The sequence below is a fragment of the Lissotriton helveticus genome, chromosome 6 (assembly GCF_964261635.1).
Source record: "Lissotriton helveticus chromosome 6, aLisHel1.1, whole genome shotgun sequence".
NCBI lineage: Eukaryota > Metazoa > Chordata > Amphibia > Caudata > Salamandridae > Lissotriton > Lissotriton helveticus.
This window is the reverse complement of record NC_136067.1, coordinates 1335652282-1335665363: the sequence shown is the minus strand read 5'-3', so window position 1 is coordinate 1335665363 and position 13082 is coordinate 1335652282. Positions and strand designations below refer to the sequence as shown.

General features: G+C 43.6%; 1 protein-coding gene across 1 annotated transcript in view; it reads right to left on the bottom strand.

Moving 5' to 3' along the window:
* Positions 1–13082, bottom strand: part of SYNDIG1 (synapse differentiation inducing 1) — a 778298-nt gene that overhangs the window by 419305 nt on the left and 345911 nt on the right. Inside the window, exon 2 of the mRNA XM_078649065.1 lies at positions 1685–2243. Coding sequence (XP_078505191.1) covers positions 1685–2164 — 480 coding nt within the window. The 5' untranslated portion in view covers positions 2165–2243. The remainder of the gene's footprint in view (positions 1–1684; positions 2244–13082) is intronic.

Sequence of the window (13082 nt, the reverse complement as noted above, 5' to 3'; positions counted from 1 at the left end):
CTCAAACCTGGAGACTCAACCTAATTTTTTATATGCCAGGGACATGGCTTGCTTACATTTTTTATGCGGTTTGACAGTTATAAATTTAGTTTTCAAGATTTTAATCTCAAGGCCCTTAGATAGGCATAAAGCATTAAAAGTGATCAGGAGCTGCTGAAGGGTCTGGGAAATTAGAAGGGTATTGTCCACAAATAAAAGTGCGGGCATCTTGGTCCTATCCAATTTAGGTGCATTTATATTCCCTTGTAAATGAGCGTCCACTACATTGTTGACATATAGGGAGAAGAGGGTAGGGTCCAGAATGCACCCTTGCCTCACTCCCCTACCAATCTATCTATCTATTGGTTAAATGCACTCAATGAATGCTAAATATATGCATCCCTCTTTGAGTCTAGTATACTTTCAGAGGATAATCAACAGCCTTAAAACTTGGCCGATAGTGCTAACTTTTGGCCTAAACCCTGCTTGGTATGGAGACAAAATCTCTAGGCCTTCAATCCAATCATTAGGCTTGCTTAACAATTGTCTAGCAAAGACTTCTTGTAGGGCATCTAAGAGACTAATTGTACAATAGTTGACAGGGTTTCCTTGGTCCCCCTTTTTTAAAGATGTGCGATTATTTCCATCCCTTTCCATGTATTGGGGATGAATCAGTACTTGTTAAAATGATCTGCTGAAATAATGCCTCATCAATATTCAAGAAGCAAAATTCCTTCTGTGAGTCCTTGTGATCAGCTATGAATATAGAAATGGGGGTATAGCAGGCGCCCATCTCTGCATTTTCAACCTGCTAGCCTTGCCACTCTTATCCCTGCAAGAGGTAGCAATAAACAAAATTGGAGCTATTGTTAATTGACTTTGTGGGTTTGGGGGGGTGGGGGAGAAGCAGCAGTCTATAGGACTGCTGCATCCTCCCAGGGCCATACTTGGCTTTTATTCCATCAACCATTTCAATGATGGGCTGTAGACACTAAGGAAAGGTTTTAAAGGCCTAGAGCCACTGCTGGTGCCCTTATCACTTTCCCCAGCTCCTCAATATTAACTGCCACAAGCAGAGGGGGCTTCAAGGGAGAGAGAGAAAGAGAAGGGGAGGGGGAGAATGGGATGGAGAGAAAGCAAGAGATCAGAGAGGAAAAGGTGAGGAGAGAGAGGGGATGGGTGGATGGATGGATGATAGAGAGAGTAACTGAAGGAAGTGTGGCCCTGTCTGAGCACTTTTGCAAGGGCTGCTTTTGAATCCCCAATCCAGCCCTAGTTCCCCTGATTACAACAGCGGTCAACGACTCACCTGTCACTCAAGGACAGCTTCGACAGTGCAAATGATTACTGATTGATAAGGGAAGCCAGTAAACCTTTAAAGATCTGTGATAGCCAGAGTGGTTACATACTATTGATACATTTCTTAGCAAAGTACAAGGAAGGGGGAAAGGCCCTGAATGCCCCTTTTTCTATGAGAGTCTCGTGAAATTGCAATGCAGAGACTGTGAGACACAAAGTCTCACAGCCTCAACATTGCAATTACACAGTTGATAACTTGCATTTTGGTTTCTCACCCCTGAGAAGCCTTAAAGTGTGCAATGCAGGATTAGCAAATATAAAAGTCTGTTAATACATCAGATCCAGGGTTGTGCCACACCAAATCATAAGCAAGATACAATCAATTAGCTCTAAGACGAAAACCAACCTCTAGTTCTTGGAAATCATCTTCTTCTTCCACGTCATATGAAAGTGTGTGGATTTTGATGTCATCGGCGGATAGATCGATGAACTTGCCATCCGGATATTCCAAACTGTCTTTGGTGGGAGACCTGTCTTCAATGAAAGTGGTTTCACAACACTCTGAGCTGACATTCTCACCCCACGACCGAAGCATGTTCTCAGAGTAGAGGATGATGTTGGGCCGATAGTGGGACTCCACAGTCTGCTGAAGCATGTTTGGGTCAAGTAGCTGCTGCACGGGGTCGTTCGTGCTGCCGTCCCTGCAGGTCTGAGCTGAAATACTCCCAACAATATGGCTCTGGTACTGTGGAGTGGGATAAACCGAGACCAGCCCATCCCTATTTTCTGCCATTAAGTTCCTGGTGTTGATTAGGCCGTTCCTTTTTCCAGCTTCAGTGATTTTGTTGTGCATTAGCACATTGTTCTGTTCAATTAAACCCTCCATGATGTCTGCCTTTCTGCTGCAGAGTTGTTAATTGTAACATGAAAAGGCAGGTCACATTTGCTTAATGGGTTCCATTTTCCTACAAGCAGAGAAAACACTGAATATTATAAATAAGCAATGAATGGCAATAGATTCTTTAATAATACCTCTTAATTAGAGTACATTTCTGAGATTTCTGAGAAATTTGTGAATATTAATGCATGTTCCAAATGCAATAGAAAACAAGCTATTCAGTCACTTGAATGTATTTCACTGACATTCATAGACTACTTTCTCCAAAAATATTATTGCAAGAAAATCAGTTAAGGAATTAGGCCGCAAATTACGTAAAATAAAAGACTTGGGGTCTGGTTAAAAGTGCCCCGCTGTGGGGATGTATTAATTTTACATTCCGGGAGTAATTGATACCAGGGGCCTGTCGGTTAACTCGTGGAGGAAAAGGTTGGGAATAACAAGGATTCCAAGTTAAACACTTAAAAACCTATGGAAATATAGACTTGCGAAGGGTAGCAGTAATTCTGGGTATGATTCCTCTGTAATTCCTTATTTTGCCTTGGAGTTTCACTCTGAGATTTTCTCTGCATTAGCAGCCAGAATCTTCAAATGAAAATAAGCAGATAAAAAAAATGTAATTTCACAGTTATCATATAGGTCAGTTATATAATAGCTTATACGTTGTAGTAAAATTCTAATTTTGCCTTCAAAGCACATATTGATTGATAAATGACTGCTAGAAATAGATGATGTCAGGACATATTAATGCCCCCAAGGAGCTGACTTTGAAACTTTGAGGTCTGGTTTCTAATTCGTCAATTTATAGGAAAACATCTGATTCTCTGAAAATCATAGCTCTATGTGCCCCAAAGTGTAAATCTGTAAAGTAAAGTAGAAGAAATACAAATAGAAGGTATAGCCCCAATTACTTATCACCAGCCAATCTCTATCACGGATCCCCACAACCACACCGCCATCCCCCAAAATTCAAACAAAAATGATTTTGATGAAATTGCCAACGTTATTTCCCATACCCATAAGGATTTCCAACATTAGAGGCTTCAACCTTCAAAGTGACAGTACAATGAACTACTTGAAGTAAACATTCCTAACCTACTCAAATCTCTAAAAAAAATAACTTACTCAAATCTCTCACAAAACATCACGTGACTCAGATCAATATCCATCTTTGCTATCTAGTCCTCATACCTATATCTTTCACCTGTCATACTTGATACCAGTGGACTGGACAGAGAATCTACCTCGAATGGTTTCCTTCCATCACGCTTTGACTATTCAAAGGCGTCAACCCTACAAAAACCTAAATAATAACAATTCTGCTCCTTCAAAATATCCCCATGCCTCCATTAAACAAGGCCTCCTCACTTAATCAACCACACTACTTGCAACAACTGTCGAGAAACTCCTCAACTGCCTGATCTTAACTTTGAAAAGCAGCATGGAACGGACCTTCCCACTGATCGTGCAACCCATCAAACTAGCTCTGCTAAAATTTTACAGGTGACAAAGAATTCATCGGGTATCAGAAACAAAAATGAAAAAGACCTAGTCACAGGATGACACCTTTCTCCACTACACTACAACCACAGTCAAAAAGCAACTATCCCAGAAGCTTCAACAAAAGGCAAACTCCTCTTCACATGAGTTAAATATTTAATCAGTTTTCTAGCACACCTTGTAATGCCACATTCTATCGCTGTTGTTGGAATTATATCAATTTGAGCTACATCGATTTGTTATCATTTAGTAATTTGTTGGTGGCTTCAACTTTGGGGCCATTTATGATGCAGCTCGCAAAAGGCTCTGGACGATGGTCTGAGCCTTCGGGGCTGCATCGTAATCAGCCCCTCGGTTTACAAAACTGTCCGGTCATTCCGTCTGGAGCCGTCAGCTAGTCGGAACTGGCTCATAATCCCAAAGGGCGGGCCTTTCCGCTCTTGGGATTACGATGCATGAGTTCTGGCATGGTTTCCATGCTGGCCTGTGCAACATGCAAACCATGTCGGAAAGCATGTATGGGGACCCCAGCAGGGCCCCCTTGGGTGTGAGGCTTCCGTTTTCTGGCTGAGGGGGTACCTATGGTGCCCCCCTGTTGATCCCCGCACCTGGGGTGCATAGATGAACAGCTCCTCTCTTTTCAATGTATTATGGCTGGGTTATGGCTGTAATGCTGCTCTTACATGGAAATGTAGGAATGCGAACTAAGAGTGTTCAGTCATGTCCTAATTAGGCAGTCGGGACATCCGACTATATGTTGGTCGGGCGGTCTCAGGATCGAGACAGTGTTCGGCGGACTTAAATCCGCCCGACATCGTCATTAGCCCCTTTATGTTTAGGGATCTCCAATTCATGCTGTGCATTGTGTATTATTATAACAATATGTTTGTTAGTCATGTCCTCAAATCTTGTCTCTCTAATCACCCATTTCCTCTCTCTCTTAACTTCACTTCTTTTGTCATTATCAATGATTCTTCACTTGAAGTGAGAACACAATTTGTGAGTATAGTGATCACATTGGTCGATTTAGAAAGTCAAACAATATGAAGTATTCTCTACCTATAAATATCCAGTTAAATAAAAAGTGGTGACTTCCATGAACCCTCATGTACTTTGGTCTGCCTTAAACCTTTCATTCAGACTCTTCATATGTAGTTTTATATTTCTTGTGTTAGCATTTGCAGTAAGTAGTTGTGGTGGTGGTACATTCCACTTGATATTCTTTACAATTTTCCGGGAATGTTTTTAGGGTCAACAATTTTGGGATTAAAGTTCCCCATCCAATAGAAAAAGCTGCCCTTATTTTCATAAATATTTTTGTACTGCTTGTCAAGACACATTTTGATATCTTTGCGATGCGATAAACCAAGTATATTATTATTACATGCTTTGAAGTTGATTCTGTTTTTTTTGCTTTCTGAGGTCGTAGTGATATCACTCTGCAATCAGATGATCTGCCTATTTATTTTGTTTTTACTGTTACCGGAGATTCTTTTTTTTTAGAAATGAGCCATCACTTGCTCTACCCGACGTACTTTTCTTCATTGCTATTGACTACTATTGTTAACATCATTTACAGCCCATGTTTCTTGGAATGCAACAAAACCATGATTTCTAAGAATGTCAAAAATTATTTGTCATTTTCTTTTCTGAAGGACCCTATGTTCTAGGAAACGATCTTCCAGGTGTGATAATCATTCGTTCATAAACTATATTCGGTTGAGGAAAAGTTACAACCATAAAACTGCATAGAAAAAACACATACAAATGTATAAATACAAACAATAAATAAAAAACAATTCTTTTAAAAAAAAAAGATTTTTATTGGTTTTTTTTAACAAACATATAATACATTACAATACAGAAATGCATGGGTCTCTGGCTGTACAGGGAATGTTATTGATAGCCTAGCTTCAAAACAAACCAACTTGTCCAGCAAGGAGGTATTTGGAGGGAGCCATTGAGGATCTAGGAGTACAGGAACTTTGGTTACTCCCAGTCTCCGCAGCAGTCTTTAAAAAGGTGGTCTCCCCTACTTCTCCCCTGAGGCGGAAGCCGGGGGTTCTTTACTATCCTCTTTATTTACTGGTAACTCGTTATTGATCTATAATAACGCGATTTTAAAAACTTGTAAATATTTTAGACTGCAATTTTTAAATTACCTGCTACACCTCGGAACGAGATTAGCGTCGCTCCGAGGCTGCTCTAAGCTTCCCTGGCACAGCGCTGCTGTTGGTAGGCACTAGAAAGCAGTTCCTCGATCGGTTTTGGCCGCCATCTTGAGTTGGGTAAGGCTGCCGGTCGAGTTGTTCCCCCCTCCCGCCCTCCCAGACTACTTAAGGGCGTGACTAGCACCTCGCGCTCATTGATTACTTCTCCCCTGAGGCGGAAGCCGGGGGTTCTTTACTATCCTCTTTATTTACTGGTAACTCGTTATTGATCTATAATAACGCGATTTTAAAAACTTGTAAATATTTTAGACTGCAATTTTTAAATTACCTGCTACACCTCGGAACGAGATTAGCGTCGCTCCGAGGCTGCTCTAAGCTTCCCTGGCACAGCGCTGCTGTTGGTAGGCACTAGAAAGCAGTTCCTCGATCGATTTTGGCCGCCATCTTGAGTTGGGTAAGGCTGCCGGTCGAGTTGTTTCCCCCTCCCGCCCTCCCAGACTACTTAAGGGCGTGACTAGCACCTCGCGCTCATTGATTACTTTTCCCCTGAGGCGGAAGCCGGGGGTTCTTTACTATCCTCTTTATTTACTGGTAACTCGTTATTGATCTATAATAACGCGATTTTAAAAACTTGTAAATATTTTAGACTGCAATTTTTAAATTACCTGCTACACCTCGGAACGAGAAGATTAGCGTCGCTCCGAGGCTGCTCTAAGCTTCCCTGGCACAGCGCTGCTGTTGGTAGGCACTAGAAAGCAGTTCCTCGATCGATTTTGGCCGCCATCTTGAGTTGGGTAAGGCTGCCGGTCGAGTTGTTCCCCCCTCCCACCCTCCCCCCCTCCATTCAAGATGGATAAAAACAATAGGACACCCCGTCCGCGCAGCGGGTGCACCGACGGCGCGCCAAAGGCAAGACCGTTTGCGCCCGTCCGCGCTGAGGACGGGCTGCAGGGCGGGCTGCGCTCTAGGACCCCCGAGCTATCTCCTCAGATAGTATTCGCTTATACTTTGCAGGAAATGTTGGATATGAAATCTAGGGACGCCACACGCTAACATAGGCTTACACCAGAGGAACTACAGCTCATGGTCCCTCTGAACACCCGGAACTCGGATAACACTCCCTTGACTACCTATCCCTCTCAAAATATCTGCCCCCTGTCTAAAAGTTCTCGTTTAGAGAAAGGATACCTGATCAATGTTCGGTCCATAATTAAAAACAATGTAGCTTTCCATGACTTTGTGACATCCAGAAAACCTGCATGGGTCTTTGTCACGGAAACCTGGGCCACGGAGACTTCAGGTCATGACCTTTTAATGGCAATCCCAGAAGGTTATGCACTGAACAGATTTGACAGAGCTAAGCGTAGGGGTGGAGGACTGGCGATTCTCTATCAGTCTCAACTTACCTGCCGTATTAATGCTCTGTCGACACCATTTGACCCCGTCCAGGTACTGCACTACTTCATCTCCTCATCTCCTTCAGCCTCCTTCGTAGGCCTTCTTATTTACAGGCCCCCTGGGCCTAGATCAAACTTTAGCAGTGACCTGCTCAGATTCATGGAGCCATATGCTGGCAGACCCCACTTTACTATTTTAGGGGACCTAAATTTTCACCTAAATGACCTCACTTCTAAAGACACTTTGTCCTTGGTCCAGCCCCTTGAAGCTTGTGGCTTTGCTCAACTGGTGAAAGGTTCAACCCACCGGGCAGGCCACACGCTGGATGGCATATTCTCCAACGACCCTAGGGTTAAGACGGGTACCCCGAACCGCTGGTCTGGACAGACCACCTGGCAGTGCCAATAGAATTGACCCTTTCTCATGTAGATACTCCGAAGAAGGGACAGGCTCAGGGAGAGGGCAAAAGGAATTACAAAAACATCACTAATGACGCCCTGGCCCCTCTCATTAGCTCCATCTCCCTGCCTTTAGATGCTGAGCAGGCAGCACAAAAACTTGTCAACTCTATTGCTGGAGCAGTAGATGCCCTAGCACCAGTTACCCGCCGATATTCAGCAAGGCGTAGACCCTCCGCCCCCTGGTTCACTGAAACACTTAGGTTGATGAGACAGGGATGTAGGAGGCAGGAAAGAAAGTGGAGGAAAACATGGGATACCATGGATAGAGAGACCTATAAACGATCGCTAGCGGAATATAAGACTACGGTCATTAAAACAAAACAAGAATTCTTCTCTGAGATTACAACCTCTCTAACCTCATCAAAGGAGTTGTTTAAGGTAGTAGATTCCCTCTGCTCACTACAAATCCCAGACCCAGTGATAGGATCACAGGAGCTCTGTGATAAGATCTCAACCTTTTTCTATGCTAAAATCGATGAGATCTCCGTTAATTTGGAAACACAGCAAAAATCACTTGAGCTCAACACGATCCAGGCCCTTACAAATCTAGAAGCCTGGTCCAAAGATCCCACTAAGACTCTCTCCAACTTTCCACCGATCACATTGGACAACCTTAACTCTCTGCTGAACAGGACCAAATCCTCCTCATCTTTGGACCCCTGTCCCCTCAAAGTGCTAAAGGATTGTAGGGACACACTACTCCCTCCTCTACTGGAGATAATGAATGGTGCCCTATCACAGGGGGTTTTTCCCTCAGTTTGGAAGAAAGCGATTGTCAAGCCACTTCTTAAAAAGCCTTCCCTTGACCCTACAATCCTGAAGAACTTCAGGCCCATCTCCTTACTTCCTGCCCCCGCTAAGATACTTGAGGCCCATCTGAATTCGCACTTGTCTGCCTTCCTGGACTCATCTGGGTTTCTAGATCAGACCCAGCATGGGTTCAGGAAATTCCACAGCACAGAGTCCGCACTCACTATTGTAACAGACAACATCAGAATGAAAGTGGACCAGGGACAGACAACGCTGCTAGTCCTACTTGATCTGACTGCAGCATTCGACACCCTATCTCCCTCGATCTTAACATCTCGGCTGCGGGAGATGGGAGTAGAGCGGCCAGCGTTGAGCCTTCTGTCCTCATTTTTAGATCATAGAGAACAGAGGGTCAAATTAGGAGAATACCTCTCCCCTGCTAAATCTCTACAATGTGGGGTTCCACAGGGGTCGGCCTTAAGTCCGACCCTATTTAACATATACGTGGCCCCCCTAGCGAGATTAGTAAAAGCGCAGGGAATGGAAGTAGTGTCGTATGCAGACGACACTCAAATCATGGTGTCGCTGGCCCATTCGGTTAGCACCTCAGCGTCCAGCTTCAGGAGCTGTATGCAGTCAGTCGCTGACTGGATGGTACTCAACTCCTTGAGGCTGAACGGTGATAAGACCAAGGTGCTAATCTTTGGAAAGGACCAGGATGTATGGTCAAATGAATGGTGGCCGCCATCCTTGGGAACTTGCCCTGTCCCCTCACACTCAGCTAGAAAGCTTGGGGTCATCTTTGATACCTCACTGGCAATGACCCATCAGGATAATAGAATGGTGGCCACCTGCTGGGGAGTTATTAAAATTCTTCGAAGAATAGTGCATTACCTCTCCCCGGAAGCTAGGAAACAGACAGTGGTTGCGTTGGTTGGTTCTAGACTAGACTATTGCAACTCACTGTATGCAGAGGTCAATAAGGGACTGATCCAGCGTCTCCAAATAGTACAAAATGCGGCAGCAAGATTTGTACTAGACATTCTCCGCTCTTCCTCTGCTACTTTGGCCAGAAAGAGTCTTCACTGGCTCCCTGTAGAGCATCGTATCTCTTTCAAAATCATCTGTCTAGCGCTCAGGGCTTTGAAAGCAGGAACTTCTGATGGGTTGGGATCACTTCTTTCTGGATATGTTCCTAGCAGAAGTCTACGCTCATCACAACAGCATCTCTTGGTAATTCCTCGGACTAAGAAGACCAGATGGGGAGGAAGAGCTTTCTCTACAGTCGCCCCTCGTCTCTGGAACGCACTTCCCCTGGAGCTCAAATCTTTATCCTCACTTCCCCTCTTTAAAAAGGCCCTTAAAACATGGTACTTCAAGAAAGCTTACCAATAACTAGCTCCCTGGACTTGCAAATATTTTGGTTAGGCGCCTTGATGCCCATCGGGCTGAGTTCTGCACGTTATAAATCTGTTTTCATTTCATTCATTTCATGGTCAACAAGACAGTCCGGAAGGAATCAGTACTGCAGGACAAAGCCGCCCTAATCGAGCGGGCTCACGGTTGGCTTCCAGTTCAATCATACACCGCGCCTTTGCCCCAAACCTATTTGCAGATTGGTTTCACCCAAAAAATAAAAGAGACATTTCTGAAATTTCGCCTGGGGCTGCTGCCTTCAGCGGCCCACCTGCCTCCATGGTTACGGCCATCGTCACCTACAAGATGTCGACTTTGTGGCAACGGAAAGCAAAACATAGTCCACCTGATCACCACCTGTTCCGAGCTCACTCACGAACGACGAGTCTTCCTGCGCCCGCTTTTCAACTTCCACAAGATACGGACCTGCAGACAAGCAGTTCTGGCCTGCTTTAAAGGGGATAACATCCAATTGAGTTGTCGAATGGTAAAATTTCTCGAAACAGCCGAGGCCCGTTATAAAATGTTGAAGGAACCAACTAAAACGAGCAATACATTAAACAGCCCAAAGGAAGATCCTAATGGTACCCCGGAAGTCCAATTCCTACATTGACTCCTTGACTCTCACACTTGATCATTTTTAATAAGTTTATAAGCCCCTTCCATTTGTGTTGTCGATTTTCTTATTCAGTATTCCTGTTTACTTGTCTTATGTACAGAATTTTAGTCTTAGTTTTTAACTCGTTCAATTCAGACACACATTTTATAAATTGGTGCTTCTTTGTTTTATTAACATTGTAAAGGTTTTAAATAACCATGAACAATAAAGTATTACCACTGTGGTTATCTGAGTTCACCATCAGATAGCCTGGGCTACAAAGGTTAGGCTTCCCTGTGTTTGACCTTGTGCCACATTTAACATGTAACATAGAACATATAGCCTGAGTCTTTAAACGTTGGTGGGTGCCTTTTAAGCGTTGGTAGTTGGGTTGGCTTGTGCGTTGTGGTCGGCCCCTATCGTCTATGCTGATCTGTGGTGTGTGTTGGTTGACTGCGGGATAAAGCTGGGTGGGATGGGGTGTGGGGCTGCCTGCTCGGGTAGGGGAGTCATGTACATATAACTCGTGGTTGTTGCTCTCTCTCACGGTGGGTCGAATGGGTTCAAGAATCTGTCTAGCGCGGACCATAGTCCTCTGTTGGGTTTTCTCCATGGAGTGTAGTGAAGTGTTGTGCTATCTGCCCCTCTTAAGAACGTCACCCAGTTCAGCCAGCCTTTAAATGTGGCCTTAGAGATGTCCTTCCAGTTGGTGAGGACTATTTTTGTTGCCGGTGTTAGTAAGAGGTCTAACAGATCTCTGTCTTGTTGTGAATGTAAATCTGCTGTTATGAATGCGGTAGTGAGGGTGGAGAGCTCCTTTTTAAGGGAGCACCCTAGAATGTTGTGTATAAAAGAGAAGACTTTGTTCCAATATTTCTCGACTTTTGTGCAGTGACACTGGCCCGACAAAATTCTGACTACTGCACAAACTCTACTGGACCCCAGCCCGCATGGCGGCCATTGGGCCTGAAATAACACGACCGATGCTGGAACTGCGACCTAGAAAGGCGAGACCTGGCACACCAAATAAAAAGCAATTCATCATCCAAATATTTAGTACGTAAAACACAGTAAAATATGCAGCCCCAATTCTGTTACGACAATATTGTATAAAATAGGTACAATCAAAAACAGTCCATAAAAATTGTGTATACAATTAATCTAGAAATCTAGGCAATGTTCAATCATTTAAATAAAGTTAAAAAGTCAGGTATATTGACGAACAATAAAAAATGTATGGTACTCAATCCATTAGCTATTGTGATATGCTTTCCTTATTTTCATAGCATTTAATATAAAAAGGGCAACATGTTACACACATAAGGGTCACCTAATGTCACCAAGTAATTCATTGCAGCTTTATGGGTTGTAATATTCTAGATAACAAACATACGCTTCAAGTAGCGGGGCCTCAAATTCTGGTACAGTTTACAGAACAATAAAAAGTGCAGAGTGCTTTGTTTGCTATGGGCATCACAGGGGCAGGGGGTAATATCACAGGGGCAGGACCTCATGTGAGGAAAGACAACTAGATGATGCCCAATACCACATCTCAGCCTTGTCAGCACAAAATGGTGCTGCATAATAGTTACATATACCAGGTTGGGATTATCCTCCTCCTTCTTATCCAAGGACTTTGGACAAAGAATATTACAAACAATCATTTTCCATCACCTAGCTCACGTTTATCCAGCCTTGTTTGGAAAAATGTATTTTTAATCCTATTCTTGGTAAGTGATGTACACTGGGTAATGTCGGACCAGATACACAAATAAACAGTTTGCCAAGAAGAGAGTTATTACAGGATAGCCAAGATATATTTAGGGCTTTATCTTGGCCTAGACCGTCAAGGATAATGGTTCTAGTAAGCTAGTTTCTTCCTTGGCCCAAAGCAAAATCCATAATAACAGGGGTCTCACCAAAAGGAGGTCCCCTTAAAACTGCAAGTCAACATCATTATGGACTATGGTATTTGCTGCACATAAAGGCACGGGAGAAACCCCACAATTGTTCTGGGTGCACCTAGGGAAATCAGCCATGTCCATAATAAATTATGGTCGACCAGGTCAAAAGTACTACTCAGGTTTGCAAAAAATAGATATAAAGTGCCCATCTTTGCCCTAGTATATTTTTCAATTAGGAGCTCAAGATTAATGCATTGCTCAACAGTCTCCAGCTGCTTCCTGAAACCATACTGTACCGTAATCAGAATCGAGTGTTCACGTGCCCATTCCTCCAACCTTAGCAGTAGTACTTTGCTCATTACCTTCATTGAGGCGTTTAAAAGTGAAACTGGCCGATAATTTTTAGGGTTTGCTTTAGCCCCCTTTTTATATATAGGTAGTATCATCAATGTTTCCCTGGAGGCTGGAGTACTTTTCGTTGATACTACATTAAAAACCCTAGTCAAGATAGGGCCCCCCAGAGGTTAGCGCCAGATTTAAATATATCAACTGTTACCCCGTCTGGTCCAGGAGCCTGTCCACCTGCACTAGTTTGAATGGCCAGCTTGATTTCCTCAAGGGTAATTTCGAACTTTGGCTTTCTCTATTACCCTTCCAGCCTCCATGTATGCCTTGCTGCATCCTCGGTGTTCTATCTAAAGATATCAG